General features: G+C 45.2%; 1 protein-coding gene and 1 long non-coding RNA gene across 3 annotated transcripts in view; both read right to left on the minus strand.

Annotated features, from left to right (window-relative positions):
• LOC134156219 (uncharacterized) overlaps nt 1-9,578 on the minus strand; it is a 106,985-nt gene extending 97,407 nt beyond the window's left edge. Inside the window, exon 1 of one of the 2 annotated variants that reach the window (XR_009961861.1) lies at nt 9,137-9,578. This is a non-coding gene — a long non-coding RNA (uncharacterized LOC134156219). The remainder of the gene's footprint in view (nt 1-9,136) is intronic. The other variant, XR_009961860.1, reaches the window with a different exon arrangement.
• A 4,628-nt stretch (nt 9,579-14,206) lies between these two features.
• On the minus strand, nt 14,207-24,515 carry TFAP2C (transcription factor AP-2 gamma). The gene is made up of 7 exons (XM_062604078.1): nt 24,059-24,515; nt 22,283-22,759; nt 21,976-22,027; nt 20,244-20,466; nt 19,468-19,586; nt 17,917-18,058; nt 14,207-16,073 (listed from the first exon to the last, which is right to left on the minus strand). The coding sequence occupies exons 1-7, from the start codon at nt 24,104-24,106 to the stop codon at nt 15,788-15,790; spliced, it is 1,347 nt and encodes a 448-aa protein (XP_062460062.1). The 5' UTR covers nt 24,107-24,515; the 3' UTR covers nt 14,207-15,787.
• Between the last annotated feature and the right edge of the window lie 1,460 nt (nt 24,516-25,975).

Below are 25,975 nucleotides of genomic sequence, written 5' to 3' on the forward strand. Positions count from 1 at the left end.
AGGGTTTTACTGTCTTGCATTTTCTTCAGTTGCTTTTGAGGGGCCTCTAGTGATGGACAACACACACCAGCAGCAGGAGATGACTACCAGCCTCTCTGTCTCTCCTGTGTGCTAGGAGACTGATGGTGGAGGAGAAAGGACCTCCAGCATGCACAAGTCTTAGTCTTTCTAGTTTTGCTATCACTACACATCTCATATTTTAGCATGCACTTGTTGGCATGCAAGAATACAGTTATTATAATGCCCTGTTTTCACTTTATAACAGGATACATGTTTAGCAGCCAAAAATACACAAACGAAAGACTGAACATCCAAATAACTGAAGTAGATTTCAGTCTCCTATCAGCCAAGATCCCTCTTTGCCAAATCATCTCTTCTCTGCCAAACAGTCACAGACAGAGATGCTACTAAAACAGGCAACAGTAGAAGATGCTTTCCAGGGAAAAATTAAAATCTTTCACTGAAATACAATTGGCTCACACACAGCAAAACAAAATCTGACTCCTTGACCAGACTACCACACTCGGCGTGGCAAGACCATTCACTGCAATACACACCAGAGACGTGTTACCGATATGTCTTGCCTTCATACAACTGCAGTCAACATCGCTCTGACCAAATAGAAACCCTCGGTTTTAATTCAACATTCTATAAAGGGAATGGTTCCACCCCTGTTCTTCCATGATGCTCTACCCATTAGTCCCATAAGAGCAGCCACAGAGCTATCACTCTGACAGGGCAGAACTGTCATTCTCCTGACAGGGCCTCAGAAGTCTTTTCCCAGGCAGGAAAATCTGTCTCTAATAGCTGTGAGGAAGACTATGGAGGGATAATTAAATTAATCCCTTAGCCTTTCTAAGCAACCTAGGTAACATCCTTCCGTATCTGAGCATCTTTAAGCTCAGAGTCTACCACTCTTCAGGGTAAGCATGATATCATGTTTTCAAAGATAACAGTATCTGCCAAAAGAAAAAATAAACTCCTTGTGGCCATGCAAGACACCTGGACACAAAGAAACTAGGTGCACAGCTATACTGTAGCCTGCACTTCTCTGCCAACATACTTTCTGGACCCTCTAGCATTGATGTCTGCATGGGTTAACGTAATCTGCTAGTGGAAGGGAAACTTGCTCCTCATACCCCAAAGTGCAGAGCTAGGTTATTCTGCCAAATAAGCTAGTCACAACCAGCTCAGGTACCTCTGTGCTACACTACAGTCTGCAGTGTCGGCATTCATCACATCTTCTCAGGTCAGAGATTAGTGCCTAATCCCTCTGCCATGTTTCCCACTAGGAGCTTCACAGTACTAGGGCTTTGCTCATCTCTACAGCCAATGGTTTTGCAAGGCCCAAACTACTTTGCAAGGATTGCAAAACATGCTTGAACTTCTACGTTTTCCCAGTCACAAAGGGCTGCTCAGCCCCTCCCCCAGTATGTTGGCATGAGAGCTGGAAAATAGACCAAAATCCCCCCGAAAAAGAACATGCCATCTTGGAAATCAATAATGTCTCAAAAAACGATCAGCTACATGTGGATGTAGACACATAGGACATGAGTTTATCATCCCTCTGTGTTCTTACATTCTTTTTTCCCCTGTCATTTTTCCTCTAGGCTATTTCTATATTCTAACTCCTGCTCTAATCTGGGGTTTCGCTATGCTCCTGGTGTAAGAGCCGCACATCCTTTTCCATCTTGTTCTTGCCATGTAGTTAGAAGTGCCTATAGATGATTCGCAAAGGCTTGTGACCTTGCTGCAGTACATTTCCCAACATTAAGCTCCTCCAGCTCCCTGTTGATTCAAATCACTCTGAATTTTATTACCCTGCTTTGTATTGCCCGACTCCCTTACCCTGTAGTTTATGCTTAGTCCAACCTTTGCATTTCCATCAGAAGACACTTCTCAACTAACATTAGGTTAAAGCCTTTTAGAGCTGCTGATACAAGAGAAACCCCTAAGAAATCCTGAAGGGTGGAACTGGGGATACAAACAGCACAGGAGCAATAAGCTTGTTCCCTAGCAAGCATGATCGAAATGATGGATCTTGCCAGAAGTGTCAGTTGCCCAATTTTTGTTCTTACCGAAGCTATAGGGTTTCCTTCACACCCTTTAATTACTCAAACCTTACTTAAGGAACATGGTTCAAACAAATAAACATAAAAAAAAGTTACAACAACGTAGCATGATCTTGACATACAAGATGTCAGAACCATTATAAACCCCTTTATTCCAGAATGATGTCCTTTGTGCTTAGAGGCATGCTTGCTATTCATAGATCTACTGCTCAGCTGTTCCAGTTTTTAGTTCTGCATAAATGCCCACTCATTATGTCCAGAGGGTTTTGCCTGTAGCTTTGTGTTTATAGCCTTGAGGCAAATGTCTTGATGGCTTAGGGAACTCGTAGGGAATGACCAAATAACATCGGATTTTCCACAGCAACGAAGCCATTATGGGACACATTTCTATGTAACAGCACCCTTCAGTGTGCAATCATTATAACTAAGGATTTAACCAGGCTGAGGACATAACAAAATCACTTTGAAGCCAAAAATCTACAGTGAAATCTTAAGCATTAGATTTCTGAAATGCTGCTCAGAATTGCTTGAGTCAGGCCGCTTTGTCAGTTACAGTAAAACCAAGGAAAGGGAAGGAGTTTGATGCACATCTTAAGAATGAATCCAACTATTCAGACCGGTGCATGCAGAGCAGGGGGTGCAGTGTGCGTTCACTACACATAGTTTTTTACAGTTGCACATGGAGCCATCATAAGCACACACACAAGTCCTAGCTAACATCTATAGTTTTAAGCTCTGAATTTTAGCTATTGCTGAAGTTTCTAAGTATGTTGCTCACAAATTTGAGGAATATCTGTAGCTAGGCTGTAGGAGATTACATTGAGCCTTCATAATCCTCATAGCCCAGGGAATCCAGAGACTGAAACCCAGCCCGTTTCAGCTGCAATACTCCCCACTGATAAGGAATTGATCTGGTGAGCTCCTGCTGTATTAGTGGTCTGTGCAGATCAGGTTTACAAAGAAAAGGAAGTTTGTGATTTTAAAAAATTAAAAAAAAAAAAAAAAAGAATTAAAAAAAAAATAAAATCAAGGCTGTAGCATAAGCCCTGGGTGAAAAGAGTGTGTGCAAGTGTAATGGGTTTACTCTGGACTGCAGCCAGCCACCCACCCAGCTGCTCTTTCACCCCCCTCCCAACAAGAGAGAAATAAGGTGAAAAAGTTAATGGTTCAAGATAAAAACTAGGGAGAGCCCATACCAATAACTGTCATGAGCAAAGCCAGACTCGATTTGAGGAAAACTAATTTAATGTATTGCCAATCCAAATAGATTTGGATGGTGAAAGACAAATGCAAAATTAAAACACCACCTCACTGACCTTTTCTTTTTAGGCTCAACCTCACTCCTTCAACTCCCACCCATCGCCCTGAGATGCAGGGAGGGCATGGGGAACGGGAATCTTCCCCCTCACATTTTTCATAGAGTCCTAGAATGATCTGGGTTGGAAGGGACCTTAAATATCCTCCATCCACCCCCTGCCACAGGTAGAGACACCTTCCACTAGAGCAGTTTGCTCCAAGCCCCATCCAACCTGTCCTTGAACACTTACAGGGATGGGGCAACCACAGCTTCTCTGGGCACCCTATGCCAGGTTTCTTGTAGCCCCTTTAGGCGCTGGAGCTGCTGTAAGGTCTCCCCAGAGCCTTCTCTTCTCCAGGCTGAACCAGCCCAGCTCTCAGCCTGGTTCCAGAGCAGAGCTGCTCCTGCCCAAGTCCTTCATGGGCCACAAGAGATCTCGGCTCCAGCACCTTGAGCACATGCTTGGCAATAGCAGGGCTGTTTCTCATGCTGTTTCCCCTCCCTCCCAGCAGCATTTTACCCTTTTGTACACTTGTTTTCAGTGACAGACTCAGCTGTAGCTGCAGGGGGACCATTAAGGAACCAGCATGGGGCCACTACACAGTTCTCCTCACACAAGCAGCCTCAGCACCAGCACCCAGGCATGGACACCCCATACAGCAAGTGCAGTACAGGCTCTGAGAAGCCACACAAGAAGCTTTAGTCTTTCCAATGAGAGAATCTCAGACTGGAAGGGAAATTATAGCTGAATCTACCAGAACTTGCTCCCTACTCTTTGCTTTGAAGACCAGACTGCACCTACATGGCTGCATATCCATGTAGGCTTGCAGCAAGAGAGTTCCCCACACACACACCCATCCCGACTGCCCTCAAAGCCGAGAGCTGGAAGAGGAGCTCATGCGGAAGGAACGTTTGTTTTGATGGGGAGCGTGTGGAAATAATCACATGTGGGGCAATCTGTGCCAGGCAGCCTGCACCCCTGGTCTGCAGACCCCAAGCGGGACTGCCGTTAATGAGCTCCCGGTCATGGCACATGAGAAACTGCACCGGTGCTTTGAGGAGAGGAGGAGGGCACCTGCCTGCTGCACATATGGCTGTGCTCTCCCAACAAAGGCAGGGAACAACCTTCAGCTAAGGACAGAGCGTGGAGGGATGTGGTTCAGGGAGCACAATGCCCTGGTTCCACCATTACTGGGAGAGCAAGAACAAGGCACAAGCTTCCAACTGGTTCTTTCTATCCCTTAACACAAAGCATGCCATGAAAGGCGGCATTCTACCCAGCACACATCTCCGAGGATGAGAAGCTGTCCTGTGGTAAAATTGCCGAGATGCTAAGGGTTGGATAAGGGCTGCATTGAAGAGGCAGGAAGTTGAAGCATGGATCAGAAATGCATGACTGCATAGAAAAGTCAAAGGTGTACCAAGACAAGTGACCCTCTTGTATCATAAGGTGATGTGGTCCAGCACTGGAATGCAATCAGAAAGGGGCTCCCAGTCACATCCCTCCCCAGTTTGTAACCCTTGAACACGAGCGTTACTGCATTTTGACACGACTCAGAACAGCTCACTACAGAGCAGGGATTAATCTGACTGCACATCTCACCCCAGATACAGCACAATTTTTGCATCTCCAGGAAGGCTGGATTAATAGCAGCAGCTAGCAACATCACTGTCACAATAAGTTAGTGCTTCTAAGAGAAGTAACAGGAAGAATAACCTCTATATTACAGAGTTTACAAAATGGTTCAACCCAGGCAGTACTCTAGCCCAGCAGTGACTCACCAGAAATGCTCACATGTTCCTTGTGCTGGAAAACACTGTAGAAGTCTCCCCGCAGCAAGCCCTGAACAGCCCCGCTACAGCCAGGCTGCCATCGGCACAGCCTGGAAGAGCAGTTGTGCATTTTACCCTCAGCTTCTTCCACCCTCAGGGATGCAATTTCCTACCTCCCTGGTGGCTCTGGATGTTAACCCTGATGGGAGAAAGAGGCTGGGCCTCGGTGGGGGGGGGTTAGGTACATATCTTTGAGGAGGGTGTACATTCTTTGACACCTTTCCCTTGCACTGTAAAGGTCAGCCAGCACATGCCAGAGGGAGCACTCACCTTTTGTAGTAATTAAAACTAAAAGAGGAGAGAAAGAAGTTTAGCACTTTCCATTATTTTCCCAGTTCAGGTTCCATAAGTTTTTAGGTTTCTTCCTCAGACACAAGAATCTTCTTTCTTTCAAACTTTTCTTTTGGATAAGCTTGAAACCACAACTTTTGTTGTCTACAAAAGTACCTGGGACACGGTCCTAGAGCTGCCTGTGTATGATGGTTTTTCAAGCCTCAGAAATCAATGCAGGACACAAAAGTCAACAGAAGAGATTTTCAACAGCCAAACTCAAATCACCAGCTCCAGGAATCAGCTCTCACACCCAGCAGCAACAGCACAGACTGGCTTGCTTGACTTGTTATTGTAATGTGGCTCATTAAGGTCCCAAGAGAGGACATTCCACAACATCCCAGCTCCAGCACATCATCTAGTAACCATTTCCACCTGGGTGGAAGGTGTGCTAACACCCCTAAACACACACTGAGCCAGGCCATATTTAGGGAACTGCATGTAGGAACAATAAGAAAAGTCAGCTTTTCTTGTATCATTATGCTAACAGCAGTACAGTCACACAAGTCCATCCTGGATCTGTACAGGGACATACTTCAAAAGACAGGTAAATAAAACCTAGGGCAGAATGGGAGGAAAGAAGCAGAAAAACATATACAGAGTCTTGCCAGTTAAATGAGCCATATTAACACAGACATGGAGCTACTCTTCCATTCAATATGCTTATTTTCTTTTTTCCCATTTCCAAGTTAACACCTTGGTACATGGCAGGAGATCCCCCCCCCCCCCCCCGACTTGTAATTCTGAGTCTTATTTCACAAGATGTGGAAGGGGAGAGGAGAAGAGAAGAGAGAAACAAATAGATAGATAGATAGATAGATAGATAGATAGATAGATAGATAGATAGATAGATAGATAGATAGATAGATAGATAGATAGATAGATAGATAAAAAGTGGAGTTTTTCTTCCACCAGATACAAGCCTCATTCCTTGTACAATCACTTTACAGTATCCACGCTAACAGTACAGATTTCCTGTCCATAGCACTTTGACCTCAGGACCACAGCACAGGCCCATTCACACCCTTCACAACTCTCCTATGACAAGCACCTGCTGCTTTGTCTTCTTGATCTGCAAAGCGCTCAGGTATTTCATTGCCGTTTATTTTGTTAACAGTTAGGGGCCCTAAATATGTGCTCAACCTGACCATAGATACTTTAGATATACCTCACTGTAACAAGAGGACACAAGTTTACATCCATCTCCTGCATCCAGAGCAAGCAGCTGCCACTGCCTTTTCCTCTGCATAGAGATATGAATATACCCATGTACATGGGCATAGCCACGGACACCATTGCCAAGTCCTAGGGAAAAGCCGAAGACCACAATTCTGGGAGTCCTGCAGGGAGTGGTTGAGTGGGGGATTAGTAAACCAAACCCTGCTAAAACAAAGCCTCTCGGGAAACCCAATACTGCCTCTCATTCAAATCTCTTCATCACCTTCAAGGACAGAGCTATGCTGGAAGCAATTTGGTTGGTTCACTTAAACCAGCTATTAAAATCATAGCCAGTTCCTTAAGCAACAGCTGAAAACAACTTCCAGCCAGCTTTGCTGCCCAGCCTGGCCACACCATTCCAGGGAGAGAGCTGAGCATCTGCCCTACCACAGCCTGGGAGCCCCGTATCCCTAAGTTTCACACTTTAAGGGGAGCAGATGATTGAATATCCAACTCCACATTTACAACCAGCCAGAAGAGACATGTCTTGCCTTCCACCCTTTCCAAAGCGGCAAATTTCTCTGCTCTACTTTCTTTGGATGCAGCAGCTGTACCTAAGGATGTTCATGGCCACAGCTACACTCTGGGGTATTTATCAGACTTTCACAACCACCAACCAACATTTCCTAATGCATCACAGCAGAGACAATGTCCAAGACTTGCAGTTTCCTGGCTTTTTACCACCACCACCCCACCACCCCGCATATTTTTCCACTAAAGAACTTGTGTTGGATTAGCTCTTATGGGCCACAGTAAACCCAGTGCAGGAGACACATACAGCTGTGCAACAAGTCATCAGCAGACTAATCCATGCAGTGGCCTTTGCACGAAACCACTCAGTCCTTCGAGTAAGGTGCTGCTGGAGATCATACACCATTTACTGACCTCTGCATTAGCATCCGAGTCACCCACTGTAATTAAACAAAGTAAGAACGCCTTGGGTTTGTGACTCGACAAGCTTTGGCAACCCTCTCCACGCCACAGCCCTGCTGCGGAAGGAGGGTTTTCTCCTATGTGTGGCACCCAACAGGTTTGAAGAAACAGCTTCTTCAAAGGGGATGAGTTTCCCCATCACTGGTCCAACACTCACTTTCTGTTTATGATCCTTACCTCTGGGTTGTTTTCCCCAAGTACACAATGACAGAGTTGCAAATTTGACGTGAAATCATTTCAAACCCAATTATGGGCACAATCATTTTGGGAACCACAGGTTTCTGATACCCCGTTTGTGTGGAGCTCTTTCACCTATTTTTTCCCCTTCAAAAAAAAAAAAAAGTTTCTTCAGTTTTAATCTTGTAAAACACATTATGCAAATGTATGGGGTTTATGTAAGATGATGGCCTGCGGCCATATCACCCCTGGCCCCGGCTGTGATCTCCTTAGATCTCCCAGCCCCAACAGGCTGGGGCCTGCTGCACTGGCTGTGAGACCTCTGGAGCGAGCCAGGAGCTGCCGGAGCCGGGCAGTGATTCAGTAGGTGGCCCCCACTGCTGTGAGTCAGCACCCACGGGTGCCGGGCATGACCCACTCTCCGCAGCGAGCCTAGGGCCCCATGTGCGCGGGGTTCAGAGCATCCCTGCATCCGGCGTTGCCTGCACATGGTGCCTCAAAGGGCAAGGCACTTCCAAGGGGAGTGAAAACATCGGTATTTCCAAGAGAGCAGCAAAGGAGAACATCAACCCTGACCAACCCAGACAGTTACTATTTGAAGCAATGCAAACACCTGATCGTAGAGGAAAGTAGAGAGCTCCCCCCCCCTCCACATCTTGAGTTACCTGGGAAAAATGGAGAGGAAATCCCATAATTGACTTAACCCATTTCTCTCACCCTTTTAGCTAGCACCTAGCGACTCATTCTCATTTTCCCTTTCTGATGCAATTCACTGCCTTGAATACCTCACAGCAAATACGAAAAAAGGATTGATCTTAGCTACACTTCTGGTGCTTTTCAACACCACAATCACACAAGACCTGAAAAGTACCAGGCAGAGATCACTTTTACTTCAAACGTTAACAGAGATCACTGACCACTCTGAATCCTTCTGCCAGTCTCGCAGTTTTGCTGGAGTGAATCCCTGGAAACACTCTCCACAGGGAAACTAATAGGAGTTCCTCACAACAGCTTTACTAGGATCTTATCAACTTTTTATCTTCCACCAAACAAAGCCACTAAGTACAGGCTTTTATTTACCAGACAATACAAAGATTCCCTACCATTGGAACTAGAAAACAGTACTTGAGGCTCTTAAGGGGCGACCCTACTCTTTACATAGAAGCATGCATAATTTTTCTCTTCCTTTAACATTTTCACAACGACCCCATCCACATGCAGATGTACCCTGTCTGCAGTCACTGTACACGCCATTATCAGGAAGAAGAAACCTTACCTTTGCTGAAGAGATGGTGCTGGCAAGTCCTAGGGAAGGAGCCACAGCCCAAAACTGCTCAGAAAGAAGTGGTTCAAACCTCTGCCTACTGCACTGCTGAAGCCAATCAGCCCAAACCCCAGCTGATCCCCCTCACTTCATCAAATGAGCTCACAGACTAATTCTTAAATGTGCTTCAGCTGTGGCTTCTAGGAACTTGCGTGTGAGGTCTGGAGAAGAGGAACCTCTGCAGTAAGGCAAAAATGGTAGCTCTAAGTAATGCCTCTGTTCACATTACATCTTTGTCTGAGTCACATTAACTGGTTACAGCCTAGTAAAAAGCTATAAATTTTTAACTTAATAAGACCTCAACTGTGAAAGAGCTTTACATCTTATGAGGAGAGGGCCAGAATCCATCTGCACTGATGTTTCCAATACTGTCCCCACTGGGGTTTCTTGTTTGAGGTTACAAAGAATCAGAGCCTTGTCTAATGTGCTTCTGAATATAGAAAATACCCAGATTTGGGCTTAAATGCCAAAGGTCACTTGGCTTTGGGTCTCCAATTGAAGAACCCCCTGCTAAGAGGTTTGGTGGTCGTTGCTTTTTAGGGCACATATGGATAGATGTCCAAATACCGGACAGTGGCTTCTGGCAGTTTAGGATCTGTGCTAGGTCTCACTGACCCATTGAGCCATCCAGCTTCCTTTGCACCTATGTGCACCATGATCTCTGAATGGTTTCCTGGCATCTCCAGCTCTCAACATCCTCCAGCTTCTCTTGTGTTTTCTCTGTGTTTCACCACACCTTAGCCTTAAATATGGAGCACCATTTTGGGGTAATTAGAGATTCCTAATTAATTAGAGTTATAGATTTAAGGATTCAAAGCTTGACAAATGAGCCCAAGTAAATTTTGCTGCAAGAGCTGAAGAAAATTACTGGTCCCAGGTACGCACCCTACCCCTCTCCTGGAGGTTAATTACTGTTTCTCTGGCAGAGACAAAAACACATGTGCTTCCATCCCAGCTGCTCCAGCTCGCAGTCCAGCACTCGGCTCAGCTTCAGTATCATCCTGCCAGGCTGCACCACATGGCTACAAGTTTTCCCCTTCAGCCCTTGTAGCTTCCTCAGGTCTGTGGTCTTCCAGCAATAAGCAGAGGTGCAACAGCCTGACACAACCTAAAGGACATCTTACTACCTTACAAAGGCAAAAGGTAATGCATTCCACTCAATATGCCCCCAAACCTGCACTGTTCATGTGGTTTGGGATTTGTCTTTCTCTAGGGAGCTGATGTGATGCAAAAGGGGAAGAATACGATGAGGCCCTGGCTCCCACATGGGCACTGTCCTGTTAGAGGACTGCAAACTCTATGCTTTAGCATCTGTGTTTTATAACAAGGTAGCTGGCATCATTTTAGACCACTTTCTGTTGTTACTGAAGAACTCTTTCAATTAACTAGAAATGATTCTTAATTGCAGTGATCAGCTGAAGAACACTACCTTTAGATCCTCTTAAACTACTTTTCCCTTAGTTTTATGCTGATTAACCTTGGAAATACAAACTCTAAAACTCACCTAAAAGATCACTTCTGTTATTTTGTTCATGGTTCAGAGTGAAATTTCTGCTAATTCATGAATAAATGCCTGGGTTTTGTGGCAGAGAGAGCAAGTGACTGTATGGTTACATGTTTTCAATTTTAAATTATGGGTAAAACTGTAGATTAAATGTAATATTCAGGGAACATGTCATGGAGCAGTAGTAGCCTGTGAGCAAAGCCTTCACAAGAGCCAGTTAAAAAGGGCTGTTCAGCCAAAAGAGAGGAAAAATGCAATAATTGTAGCCAGCCATTACACAACAATGGCACATGTAAACCAGCTGGACCATCCTTGTAAGACATTAAAGAATATCCTATGAATGCAAAGTGGCATCTGAAACCAGGAAAGCTTATATAACCCTGAGAAGGTGAAAATGAAAGAGGGAGAAGGCAGCAAATAATACACAACAGAATATAGCAATGTGTTAGAAATACGGTTTCAGTGCAGGCCCTGTGTGATTTGGACAGAGCCGGTCATCCATACAGCTACTTGGATAATGTGATGTTAGGCAACAGGCAGCAGCAATAGCCAGGCACTGTAGAAGCATCATGACAGACCACAACGGGTTTGGAAAACGCAGATTTTGAAGGGCATGGTTATGTCTGGCTGTGAGATAACAACCCTGGGGTTGAAACCATTCTCGGTTGGATGGCTCCATATGCATCCTGTGGCTCACCACCACCAGGCCTGGGTCATCATCCCAACAGAACCCCAGAGTGCTCAGTAAAACAGGCTTTAGGTTCCCCATACAAACCTGCAAATGTCAATGAACAGAAGCATATTATGCTTCAAAACTTACTTTTTGTGAGAGGGAAGCACCTTTGTCCCTAACCTCGTGTTCTAACTTCATTGATCTTAAGGTCTTTTTCAACCCTAACTATTCTATGATTTTATGTTCTTTTAGTGAAATAACAGGTTTGGAACAAAATCTTAACAGCACCCTCTTTCTTTTTTTCTTAGTAATAAACAATGAAGCTCTCATTGCAGAACATGTTCCAGAAGGCACTCCAAGCCCATTGCCAAGGCCAAAATAACTACAAGGATACACCTAAATCCCTCGGGGGGGGGGGGAAGAGAAGGGACACAACTAATAAGCATGGCAGCCTATCACAGCAGGCTTGACCCATTTCAAAATGCATTGCTGGGTTTATTTGTATTGCAAAAGTCTGAGGGAGCAGAGGAACAGATACCACTCAGGCTTCAGACAAGAGGCAGGGGGAGACAAACTGTAAATAACAATGAAATGAGCAAAGAGCAAAGCAAAAACAGTCGAAGTTCACTGAAAGCAGTTATTAAGAAGCTCATTCTTTTTCCTTGTTTTCTTATATATTACTAGTTCTGTGTCATTTTGTCTCTCTGCAGCTGCAAACACTAAGAAAAACCTATTTTTAAACTGAAAGCAACGCTGCTGTGAAGTCAGATGGTCGCATGAGCCAGGGTCTTGAATAATCATCAGCTTTGCCATTAATAATTTGTACCCATCAGGTTGCCTGTCAGGTGATAGGATTCCAAAGGCCATGCCCTTAGCTGTCATGGGTGAAAGGAAGCAGCATTCCTGCCTGCCATGATTCCAGCAGTGCCAGGGGCAGACCCTGGCATCCTCCGATGGCCAGGCAAGAGATGGTCAACACATTTTCCTCTTCCATTTTTATACTGACATGAATTCAGCTATTTTGTGCCCACGTATCAAACAACATCTTTGCAGAAGGGCAACACTTAGAATGGCCCATTTCAAATGCAGAATTTTTACTTTTAAATCTTAATAGCTTAAAGTAATTTTCCATCACATAAAGACCATACCCATTATTTTTCTGGGAGAAGGGCAAAGGACAAGATTGGACAGTCATGTGGATATTCCACTTTTAAAGGAAATTAAAAATGGAACTTCAGGAGTCTGACTTAGAACTTTCAAGCCAGCCCAGGAATAGCCTACGTAAAAGAAGTAAAAAGAAAGAAAATTTGAGCATCAGGAAAAAGCAAACTGTGTGTTCTGATAACTTTGTGCATTTCAGATTTCCCATGAAGTTACTAACCTAGCAACACTTTAAGTTTAATCATCTCAGATGACAGACAAGTTCGGGTCAGAGTTTTACTGTTCTCTTCAGTGAATGGAGCAGAAGACATTGTTCTTGTTTCATATTACTGACACAGCTTACAAGGTAGTCGAGCCTCAAAATAACGTACCATCTAAAATATACAGTAGAGGAAAAGCATTAAGGTAATGGAAATTCACCATTTCTGATGTTCCAAACATATAAATAGAACCTGAGTCAGTACATTAGACAATTGACTGGCTTTGCTTGAATGCACTCAGGAATAAATGGAAACATCCTTATTTCCTATCCCAAGGGGCAATTATTTCAGAGCCTGGTTTTATGCGTTAATAAAAAGCAAGATTCCATTGTCTGGTAGCTAAAATATCTTACTGTATATGCTGTATAAGCAGCACAGCAGCAGAAACAGGAAAACAACACCAACAAAAAGCAAAACTCTAGCATCATATTCTCTAAACAAGCTCTTCCCATACCTAGCGTATTTATATATATGTATGCTATGTATATTTACATATATAGAATATATATCTAAAAATCAATAAAAACAAACAGAATGGTGTAATTCGTATATTTTAGAAGTTCTGTTAGACATCACATGTCCTGGCTACACTTGTGTCTACAGATGGTCCAAAGTGCTTATTTCTCAAATGCTACAATGAGCCTAACAAATGCAAAGACCGGAATTTCACACCTCTTTAGGAGAGAAGGGGACCGGATTGCAGCTCAAAAAAGCTAGCTTCCTCCTTGCTCACCACCAAAATATTCATTCATTTCTTTGAGCTTCCCTTTCCCCCCACCCCGTGCACCTTCAGTCGTTTTCCTTTATCCTTTAAAGGAAAAAAAGAACATAAAAATTTATAAAGCAAGTCATCAGAAATGGCACATATTGCCTCTTCTCCATGTCTGCAAAAGAAACGCACTGCCACAACCTGAACTGAATTCTTACTTGCAGTTATTGTCCAGCATCACCATTCCTAATGTTTGTCCTAACTACACTCCTGACAGACCTGGTACTCAAATGCCAAGGACAAGCTGAAGCCCAGGTTCATGGTCTTGGTTTTTCAGAAAGGACCAGAAAAAAAAAAAGAAGCAACCCACCCTTTCCCCTTAGGAGGGTTTGTTTGGCTATTTTACATCCAAGGCACTAAATGCCACCAAAAGCCTCAAATTCTGCCTCCCCACTACCACACAGAGCACACTGGGGACTTTCTACAAAATGCTGTGAACTTCCTCAAATCAGCAGAACTGGGCTGAAAGCAGATGAGACGTCAGATCTCACACCCCGGGACTTTGCAAATATTTGTCATAGGAGACAATAAAGTCAGATTCATCAGAAAACAAAGCAGGCGAGATCAATCTTGCAGTTTGTGTTTAAGCTGCTTGTTTAAATAGGCAGCCTGCATGATAGTGACATCTTAAAAAAAAAAGATTCTTGGAGATACATGTTTAATTGAAACCATCAGTTTTACTGGCAAACAGCTCCATATTTCTGTTCTGTTAATCTGAACAAAGTGCTGCAATTATGATTCAATACATAATGTCCTCTAGTGCTGCTCGCCCCACATTCCCAAAGTATAGAAAGAAAACTGGTTTCAGTTAACAAAACATTCCATGCTTCTATCCAGAATACTTTTATTATATGGTTATCATATACATCAGAATTATATAGGGAACATTTACAAATATGTAAAGAGAGTTCAGAACCTCCATTATTCACATACACACTAACTCACACACTCATTTTGCATGTTTAGTCAGTTACCAGGTGAATGATGCACAAAATTTTTGCTTTGTGAGCATACACCTCAGATTAAATCTAATCTTCAGTGGCAAGAATTGAGATATTAAAAAGTCTTAAATACCCTGTATAACATACCTGTGCATAAACCTAAAGATATGTTTAGCTTACCCATTACCTTTGAAATACTTACCAAAATTAACATTTGAAACCCATTTATAAAAACAAAAAAGTATTAAAAAGTTCACCATTATTTACAAATCCGATTAAATTACACATAAATAAATATTTACATTCAACACACTGCTCCCCTTAATACACATAAAGCCTCCCTGGAAAGTTTTTTGGCCTTAATAGGCAAAAAAAAAGAAAATATTCAAAAAAGAGTTATGTGCCTATTCTTTCAAGCTCGCCCCAATTTAAAAACAATATAAATATGTCAATAAAGCTGCAATATCCTCAACACAGAATTTCCTAAAAGCAGTTTCATTCTGAACTATTCCTCGTTTAAAAAACAGAATAAAGTCAAGATAAGATTCACTGCAGCAAAAAATTGCTGCAGCAATGAAGCCTGAATATTCCCATTAAAAAAAAAAAAATAAAAAAATCAGCATGTCAAATGCCATCAGGTAACTTTTAAGTTGAGCAGGATTTTAGTACTCTCCTATGGTAATGTGAAAATAAAAAGGAAAAACTACAAAAAAACAAAACAAAGCAAAAACCCCCACAGAATAATCTTACTATTTTCAGGTGTTTATAAAAACTTTTAATGTACATAAATCTATATATCACTGTTTAATACTGCTTTATTGTTACTGTTGCATTTAGAGAGAATAAAACCCTGAAATTGTATCAGATAACAAATAGGCTTCCATCTAAAATCTGCATCATAAAAACTATACATGAACCTGGTCACCACTAGATACTTAGATGTGGAAAAGAAATCTAAATATATCTCTTTGTATATTTCCATCAAAACCCCTTTATAGCACCACTTTTACAGCAAAGGATTTCAAGACGCTTGTACCAAGTACTTATCTTCTGGTAATTGCTTCCACAGATAAGGGATACTGCAGCTTTTAGAAAGACTTGTCTCATGGATCCAGGAGGAGTGATGATCCTGAATAAGATGAATTTTTTTTCCACCCTTTTTCCCTCTTTTCTTTAAGAAGAAAAAAAAAAAGAAAAAGAAAACCACCAAAAAAAACAAATTTCTACGTTCCCCCTGCCAAGAAGATCCCAGTCTGTGCTTAGGAGGAAGAGTTTAAAGTCTGGTTTCCCTCCTTTTACTTCCTGTGCTTATCCATTTTATCAATGGTTTTGTTGGTTTCTGCAGGGCTCTGGTCGCCAGCGTTCATGTATGTTTTGTCTGCTATTTTTAATGCTTCATTTAGGTAGTTCTGGACGGATGTCATGGCAGCACAGATGGCAGCGCTCCCAAAGCCATGCGTGATCAGGCTAAAATGAGTCAAACAGCCCTGGATGCCAGGGTCCAAGATGGGACTAGGTCTCGTGTTTCCAAGAGGAGTTCTGTCCTGAGTGAGGAGGTCTGTGAATTCCTTACAGATCTGCCTGCAAGACACAAAGTGATCACACTTTACACCACGATGAGAATTTATGCAAAAGCAAATAAATAAAGAAAACCAACAGAAAATCCATAGCAAGTATTTGGCAGTTCTGCGGAATTAAAAGGTTTCAGAAATTCATTACTCCATCAGCGGCAGTGTCTAAAAGCCTATTTATTAGCACCAGTTCCTGATGAACCTGCTGTTATATTTATGTCACTAAACCCACACAGACTCCTCAAAATAATCTCTCCACCTCTGGTGTCTGGCTGGCTCTGTGTCATTTGCTCTAGATTTCAAGGGGGGAGTGGGAATTTAGGACTAGTTTCTATGAGAACATCCACAGCTGCAGTTAAATGATTTAGAAAGACTAAAGCAGCTCAATAGAATGTTCAAGTCAGTTATGCACATTACATATATACACTCTCTTAAAGAGAGACCTGGGCCCTGATCCTGCAAACACTAACACATATGCCTGGCAAAACATGAATGGTTAATAACGCTCAAGCATATGTTGTTTGCTGCTTACAAATCTGTCCCCTTGATGAGATTTCACAGGAGCTGAGCAGTCTTAACAGAATCACTTTATCAGAATTTGTCAATCACAAACGTCTTCCAAAAAAGATTCTTGTTATCAGTGCCAATAACAAAACCAATAATGAAAATACTAGGAGCAGAAGGAGCAGAGCTCAGTAAAAGGCAAGATGTTCAAGCTATAGGAAAGAGAGGTGCTATATAACTGAATTTCTGATAAATATTCCTTTACATAGGATATATCTTGTAAAAGAAGACCTCTTTCAGGAAGGCTGGATTAATTCAACACCAGGAGGAGTGTGTTTTTCATGCCTTATCCAAGCCCAAATTCAGGGCAATTCAACAGTTTAGACAGGCTTTTCTCAGAGACTCTTGCAGAGCGAGCGTGCTTTCAAAAGCAAGGAATTACATCAACCCCAAAACAGACATCTCAGACCAGAAAGGATTGTGAACTGAAGGCTTTGTTAAACCTCAGCCTGGGAAGACAGCAAGCACTCCAGCCACTGGTTTAAGACAAGCATAACCCAACACAGATATTTCCTACCAAAGACCTGTCCAGTGCATGGTTTGTTTACAGTTACAAGTGTCTGTAGAACAGCCATAACATCTTCTCTCCCTTAGCCTTTCCTCTTTATCAAGGCTTGTAGAAGGAATTTAGTTAAGCACAATGACACATCTACCAAAGGTTGGCTTTCACTGAACTATAAAGAACTTCAGCCAAACTTCCCCAAAAAGGGACTACCCATGACTCTTGACTCTTAAGGGCCCAATGGGAGAAACCTGTGTGCTGATACTGCCAGAAGCAGTTGTGAGTACACAGGTCCCGAGCTTCCCTTGCATCCAGCATGCCCACCAGTAACTCTCCTTGGAGGTGCCCCTCTGGGCTGCATGTACACAGAGAGGGGGGTGAACCAGCTCCTGCTCCCAGTCCTGACACTGCCTCACTTTTCCAGGCTGCACCTCTCTACAGGCCCTCCACCTTGGGACACTTAGGGACAGTTTTCCCCTAAAGATATAGCTAAAGACTTTTTCCTTAAGTATATAGGACTTTTTCCTTAAGTTTTTGCTACTGTTAAAAGGAATAAAAAGACAGAACTAGTCCAAACTGCTTTAGAGTTATCATCCAGGGTTGTTATTATTACCGGTTCAGATAAAATAAGTTGTCATAGTTGAATTCAAACCAAAACCAAATTAAAAAAAACATTCCCAGATTAAAGTTGCACATGAAAATTACTGTATTCACCCAGTCATAGGTACTCATGATCATACAAAAGCATCTTTAAAAAGACAAAAAAAAGTCCAAGCCCCAAACTTACTTTGCAGCAAGAAGCATATTCTTCCTGTTTGCCATTTCGTTACGGCCCATGTGTGGTCTAGTTAGATATTCGGCCACTGCTTTGGAAGGAAACTCTGTCTCACATACATAACCAAAATCACGAGCAAGATGTACAGCTTCACCTGGTGTGGGCAAAAGGGAATGCTTATTAAGTTTAGCAGCATCTATTTATTATAAGGAGATCAAGGGAGTTAAGGGAAGTGCTGTGATTTTTGAGGTATACTGATTTGGAAAGGGTCACTGCTGTTACCACCATACCACTCCTTACCATTTTCTAATTGATAGATCAGTGTTTCTTCACAAGTTTGCATCAAGAAAAAAAATATCTACATGGTGACCACTACAAAAAAATAATCATTCTCCTGCCTCTATAACTAGAAAGAAAAATTCCCACCTCTCTCCAGATGAGCTGCGCAGCAGACTAGAAGTCAGGCTAGATCACATTGTCCACCGAGATTTAAAAAACCTGGCAACTGTATTCCATTTACATAATAAAAGATTTACCAGTTTAGAATCTTTTCTGAACACTGATAAGCATTTTCATACAGAATATGAACTGAAACTGGTGTAATTAGAGCACTTTTTTTTTTCCATTAAGGTAATGTGATCAGACTTAAAAGAATAGATTGCCATGACCAGTGCATTACCTGTAAGGTATGTGTGTACACATGCACATGCATAAACTCTCTCAAACCCAACTTCCAAAGTTTTTAAATGGAAGCTGCTATATTATCTTAGCTAAGGAAGTGAAATAGCAGTAAGGTATTAGATGATTATTCAACTTTTCAATTGCTGCTTCCATTCCTATTAAATTGTACCACTACCAGGAGCTGCTTTAAACAGAAACATAAAACAACCGCACACATACATATACAGCCTTCAAGTCAGCTTAGCTGATAGAAGGTTCATACAACATGTTACAGATTAAAGGGGCTCCAGTTTCTTATCAGGAAGTCAGAAGCTATAAAACTCATTTTATATGCTTGTTTATTAGAAAAGCTGCTGAGGACACCTCTGAGGTAGGGCTGGGTGCTAGAGTCAGCTGCCCAGACTTTTACAGTTTCTCAGTAAGGAACTAAACCCACTAATGTGATGAGTTTCACCCCTTTGGCCTGTCCCTGCCCACAAACCCTGAAACAACCTACCCCCCCCCCCCCCCCCCCCCCCCAGCCTCAAGAAACACAGACTGCACAGGGATGCATTTTGAATGTCCTGGCATGTAGGAGTTACTGCATCCCTGCCAGCATCCCTGTGATGCAGCCATGAGGAAGAGGAGCACCAGCTGGGTTTGTGGAGGTAGGGCTGAGGCCAAGGGCATAGCAACCAAATTTGAAAGGAGAAGAAGGGGAGAGGAACCTCTCAAAAGCAAAGCCAGCTGTTAGCTGCAGAGTCTCCATCTTACTCACTTCTAAACAAACTAAACCCTCTCTATTTATTATGCTCATCGACTTCCTAGCCTTTCTATGCTTTGTCTACAGGATAAAAGCTATACACAAGGGAAAAAAATTTTTAAGACACATTCAAGACTGACCTTCCACCAAAGATGTCAATAGTGTCACATTTGCAGCTTTCCTTCTACCAGCAGGAAGATTCAAGCCAATTTTATCCAGTTTTTCCCTTAATGATCTGCCACCGTTTTTAGATTTAGCTCTGTAATTAAAGAGGGGAAAAAAGAAAAAAGTCCTTATTTATCTTCAGAGAACATTTCTTTTTAAAGATGAGAAATTCCAGTTACTGACATTCAATAGGGTTCTACTTGGGAGGGAATAAAGACCATGGTCTTTTTAAGTGACCTAGTTTTTAAATGCCCTATGACAAACCAGCCAGGATGAAATACAGCAGAGGTCAAAATCAAAATGCTTCTAACTGCACCAAAACAAACAGCTGTAGAACGACTACAAGCCAAAGAAAGTGTATGCAAAAAAGGACATACAAAGTGTCCTTGTAACGATTAGTCAAGACCAGGAGATTTAATCCAAAAGTCATTCCATGGGGAATAAGTTTGTCACAGGAATAAGAAAGCTCCATGAGCCATTTTTGAGACAAAAATTCAACTTTAAACAGAGAACAAGAATTGCTGTCAGAGCTGTTAATAGCACTTCTCGAGAAGTAGCAGAAGTGCAAAGAAGTTTTATTTCCAAAGCCCATTAGGATTCAGTGTTGCTGGGCTTCTTAAAAATCAGAAATTCACTACAAGGCTTTCTGAGCGCCTCGTTATGCTAATCCGGCTGCTCACACAAGCACAAGGAAAATCACAGACAATAGACAGGATGGGGACGGCTGGGAGAGGAGTGGGAGCCTACCTACCTTCGGAGTACGCCTCCCAGCAAAGAGGCATTGAGGCATTCGGGGGGTGAGAGCCGCCTCTGCACCTCTGCTACTGTCACTTTGTATTTCGATGTGGAGCTCAGGAGGGAAAGTCTGCCCGGAACCGAACAAAATACTTCATTGGGGTTTATGACCACTCCAATTAGTCCATCCTTTTGGCAGGGAAGACTCAGAGCACTGTTTTTCGTTAAGGAAATGGGACCTGTGGGACGAGAAGGGAAAACGGGTATTTTATAAAAGGAGAAATAGGAAGGGGAAAGTGAATTTCCTTTCTACAAAAAAAGACCAGGAGAGAGATTTCGTTTTGTGCTAAATACACACAACACTGCCCCCTCCTCCCCCCCCCCTCATCCCCAGCATTTATCTGCAGCACAGGGCTCTGCTGCAGCCAAAAGGTCCCCTCAACTAATCCTAAGCAGCTGTATTTTGCCACACTAAATTTCAAGGAGCTGCCGAATGCAACTAAGGACACTTTCAAAAAACGCACAAATCCCCACGTCTCTGGAGCAGCACGCTGCAAGTTAGCAAACCCATGCTCATAGAAAGCCCGATTCAACTACAGACTCCAAATCAGCATCCTTCACTGCTGCCAAAAACCCTTTTGAGCTGGAGCAGAGAGAAGCCTTCCAGCTCCTGCTGGGCTTCACCTTCCACCACGCGCACGCAGATGTAAGAAACTGCCTTTGGAATTTAATCCAAACAAATTCGTAACAGACAACACGGCGGAGAGAGGGATGGAGCCCAGAGGAGAACTGAAAGTAAAACGTTGCTCCTTAACGGCTTCAGCCTTTAAGTAAACAGGGACCAAAAAGGCTTGGCAACACTGTCAGCCACACATCCAGCTTTTCCATCCCGGGTGTATTCACCCGTTAACCTGGCGGCAGCACCGATCGGAAAGGGTTAAAGAGCCGAGGTCGGCCCTGCTCCCCGGAGGGGGAAAGATTTTTCAGTGGTGCATCTGACAACGAAATTATTCTCCCATGAGCTAAAGGCAGCAATCAGCGCTCTGACAAACACTTCTGCTTTTCCTCAGCCAGGTTTTTGTTTGAAGTCTTCACAGGAAACTTCCACCGATTTATTTTTTTTTTTACGCACAAATTTGTTTAAAAACAAAAGCAGGAAAGGAAAAAAAAAAAAAAAAGAAAAGAAAAAAACTCTAAATGGCTGTAAATCGAGTCAATGCATCTTTCTCCTTCCTCAAAATCTCAGCTACAAAGCAATTTCGATTAAGGTAAAACCGAGGAGGCTTATGCCAGCGATCTCGTTGCCTTCTTCAGTCTTGTGAAGAAGTTGCAGGAAAAACAATAACAAAAGCAAGAAAGCCGTCTTCGAGTGCTACAACAAAAAGAGCCCAACCAAAACCAAAATAACTCAAAAGTCAGCCCAGTGTCCCTTTACATGCGTACTCCAGGGCAGCATTACATTTGATCCAAGGTTCTGGTTTCGATTAAGGCCGCATACAAGGGCAGGGGCTATTCCGAGGGGGAAGACCGGGGTCCCCCTGCCCAGGGTTTGTCCCCACCGGCGCTTCCCTCGGATGGCGTTAGACAGAAAAATCCAGCGACTGCGAAAGCGCAATAAAAACTTCTCCTCCCTCCCGATCCGAAAGGATTTGTCTTTTGAAAGATAATAAGGCGTCAATTCACAGGTGCGTCATTAAACTTTTTAACTATTGACAAGGGAAAGTAAACTGCAGTGCCACCTTACTGACCTTTTCTAATGACTGTCTGGTCATGCATTAGTAAGTGTTGATCTTCCACGTTCTGGAAAGAGAAAGGGGAGAAAGTTTCGCACCTTGAACAGCTGAGAAAAAGGAGACGGGGGCTTTCGGGGGACACCCCCCACCCCACGCGTCCCCATTTTCAGAGCAGACGAGGAGAAAAGGCGGGTTTCGCCCCAAGGACGGGGATAGGGCAGGCGAAGGTGCAGAAGAGGACGGTGCCCTGCTCCGCCGCAGGGCGTCCGGGCATCCCGGCAGCGCCTGTCCCACGGGGTGGAGTGGGATACAGAACCCTTACCTGCACCTCCTCCATCTGGTGAGCCATGTCGTGCAGGCCCAGGTTATCGGCCAGTGCGGAAGCATCCAGCCCGTGCCCGTGGGGCAGGAGCAGCTCGGAGCGGCGGTACGTTTCCCTGCGGGCGCCGGCGGAGCCGCTCTCCAGCGCCGAGAGGTGCGGGACGAGGCCGGGGCGGCCGTGGGGGGCGAGGCCGGGAGGGTCCTGGCTCTGCCGGCTGGGCCAGGGGCTTTGCTGCTGGCTGGGGGGCGGCGGCGGCGGCTGGTGCAGCGGGTTGATGGAGAAGGGGTCCCCGAGGTGGGAGTAAGGGTCGCTGGACTGGGAGTAAGGCAGCGGCTGGTACGGCGGGGGGAAGTAAGGGGGCTGGAAGTCGGAGGCGCCCGAGTGGGAGAGCGGCGGAGCCGGGCTGTACAGGTGTTGGCTGACCGCAGAGAGGTGCGGAAGCCGCGGGTTCCCGTTGCTGCTCCCATCATGACGGTCCTGGAAAGCACAGAGGGGTGGGGGAGAGCGGAGCCGGCCGTCAGCTGGGGGGCTGACGGTCAGCGGCCCGGATCCAGGGGGAGGCACTTGCCGGTCCCGGGGAAGGAGAGGAGAGAAGCGAAGAGCAGCCCAGCTCCTGCCCAGGAGCCTTCTCTTTTTAAGGCACATCGCGAAATAAGTCAGCCCCACTCCCAGGAAGAGATTACAAACCAGTTCTGTGTGCTATCCTCACCGCGACTACAGCAGACTAACCCTCACGCTTGTGCAAGTCATTGGGAGGATCATTAAAATAAGACAAATTCAAATCAGAGACGCTGCCCGATTTCCGCCGGTCTGTCCCGGCTGGGGAGGAAACTCCGGGGCCGGGAGCTGCGGACCCGCCGCCCTTGGGGAGAAGGCCCCAGTACCGTGTCGTCCCCCCCGGCTCGCCCGAGGCCCCGGGAGCCGCTCGGGAAGGGCAGCGGGAGGGGAAGGCGGTGTCCCATTCCAGCCGTCCCGTCTCCGCTTCTCCCCCGATTTCAAATCTCAGCAGCCAAGAGCTGAAATGTCTACATTGAACTGATCCAGGGATTTAGCAGCTTCTGGCTTCACGGTCATTAAAATAACAGGGCTAGTTAGTAAGAGGTGAATGGGGTCCCAATGGAGCGTGAAGCAGGAACTGCAGCTAATCTGTAGGAGCCAAGCAGGCGGACCAGAACCACGGCCGCTTTCGAAGAGATCAAAACCCGGGCGGGGAACGCCTCACTGGAGTGGGAAACGCTCCCGCGGAGGGGAGCGTGGGAAGGAAGAACGCCGCAGGGCTCAGCCCTGCCACAGCGGCTACCTGCGGGCCGGCTGCCCCGCACTCGCCCATCCGGACCGGGCCAAAGGGATGAGGATTTTGGGGGGGTCTTGGTCCCGCGCTCCGGCAGCACGTTTGGGGCTGCCGGCACCGGTGCCCCTGCCGCTGCCTCCTGCCCCTCTCCTTGTGCCCCTAGACCGCTCAAAGGGGACACTCCGAGCCCGGAAGGCGCAGCTCCGCCGGGCGGGTGGGGGATGCTGGAGGGGAGCTCCCTTCTGCCAGGCGGGGCTTTCACCCCGTTTTGTTTCAGAGTTCAAAAATTAGAAAAGTAGAATTCGCCTCTCTGAAGGAAAACATGAAAACGCAAACCGGGATTCCTCGGGAAGGGTCAAACCCCGCTCGGGGGGACGGCGGGATAGCCGGAACAGAAGGGGATGGATGGTGGGGGGGCGGCGGAGCTCCGCGCTGCCCCAGGCCGGACCCCCTTCCTTAGTGCCGCCCCTCCCCATAGTTCTCACCTCGCAGTCCTCTTCATACTTGACATTATCTGCTAGCTTCCACAACATGGCGTCCAGCGTCCAAACCAGGTGTGTGGTACCGAAAACAGACGAGAGCTCAGCCCCCCCCCACGGGCGGTAAATCCACGTCGGCGCTGGGGAAGAGGAGCTGCCCCCCGGACGGAGCTCAGTTGGCAGGCATGAAGGCAGATGACGGACTAAACCTCCGCGCTTATGGTCACTCGGGTTTTTTTCCCTGCCCAGACGCCCTTAATGGCAATAGGATTATCATAACTCCTCCCCAGGGATGGCTCGGGAGCCGCGGCCGCCAGCCATTCAGGAGAGAGCGCGCAGCCTCAAGCCACTCCTTCCGCGTTGCTCTCCGCGCCCGCGGAGGAGTGAGGAGGCAGCGCGGAGTCGGAACTGGACACCCCTCAGTGCCCCCGGAGCGCTTCTTGTGCAGCCCTGACCCGCAAAGAGGAGTCACGCGTGAACACCCCCTAACACCCCACTGCAAAGAGACTGCCCCCTAAAGTCCACCACGTGTTGGATTAGTTGTGTGTTGGGGGGGGGGGTGGTGTATTTCCATCTCCACGCATAGAAGGACTTTGCAGAGGTCGGCGTGGGGAGGCGCAGCTCCCAAGTCGTCGTCGTCGTCGTCGTCTTCCCCCCCCCCCCCCGCTCGGAGGCTTCTGAGCGAAATAAACTCCCCAAAAGTCCTCCTTGCAAAAGGGAAAAGGTCCGAGCGCCAGCCTGAGCCCAATCTGCATAATTGCCAAGAGTTTGAATTACTGATTACAACTTGTAAGCTACCGATGTTTAAGGTATAATTTACTTAATTATCCGACAAGATTATTGCAGTTGTGCTGGATCCCCGGTAGGTAAAGCAGCACTGATTCACCGTCCTCGATTCGGGGCTGCGCGAATGGTGCCGCCGGTTCCTCGCATCTTTATTATTTTTATGTTTCTCCTAACGAAAATGATGTCCGTCTAATCTTTTCGCTCTCACTCGGGGCTGGGGAAGCAGGTGGGAGGTGAGACAGACATTTTCGGACGCCGGGAGCTCACTTTCATTTAAGCTTTGAAAATACTTCCCTGCCAAATTGCTACCTTTCTGCAGCCATTTGATCTATGCAGTTATGGTGTCAGACAAAATGAACATCGTTTTCAACAGCAACGACTTCTCCCAGTGTTTTAAGGTGCATCCGCATCGCTGCTCATTTACATGAGAGGAGCAAGTGGTTGTTTTTTTATGGCAGGGACAAAAGCTGACCCGGGGACTGGGCTGGCCGCGGAGATCTGGGCTATCAGCGCCGGGACCAGCCGCCCCAGAGCTCTTATTAAAGGCCGCAGATAGATCCATGTCTTCGAGTTTAAACCTGTTCACACTTCCCCTTTTTTCCCTAATGATCAGGGAACTAAAAAAATAAAGAAAGTAGAAAAATAACAATAATTAAAAAAAAAAAAAACCACCCACACAGGAATAATAATTAAAGCAAAAAAAAAAAAAAAAAGAAAAAACAAAACCATGAAAACAAAACAAAAAACCAAACCCCTCCGTCCAACTAAATGAATGATCTAAAACTAAACCCGAGGACGGGGGTGCTGGGGTAGGTGTTATCTGCCTTATCTAGCACGCAGGTGCTGATTTGCAGCAGCTGCATTAAGCCCATCATCATCATCAGGGACTCCGCATTATCATTTTTGGCGGAGTCTCTATTTATCCCCCCCCCCCCCCCCCCCCGATGGTGTTTTTCTTCCAGGGATGTTTCTTTGAAATGCAGTTCGTGACGATTATTAGCGAGTGTGCTTGCGCTGCTCCTGGCGTCATTAAGACTGGGAATCTAAATAATAAAAGACAGGGGGAGCTTAAAGTTCATTTGTATTAAAGGGACAAGATGGATTTAGAAAGAAACGAGGAAGGGAACCGTCGAGCTT

This window comes from Pezoporus occidentalis, unplaced genomic scaffold (genome assembly GCF_034315485.1).
Source record: "Pezoporus occidentalis ecotype Australia unplaced genomic scaffold, CSIRO_AGI_Poc_V1 ctg83, whole genome shotgun sequence".
NCBI classification, from domain to species: Eukaryota; Metazoa; Chordata; class Aves; order Psittaciformes; family Psittacidae; genus Pezoporus; species Pezoporus occidentalis.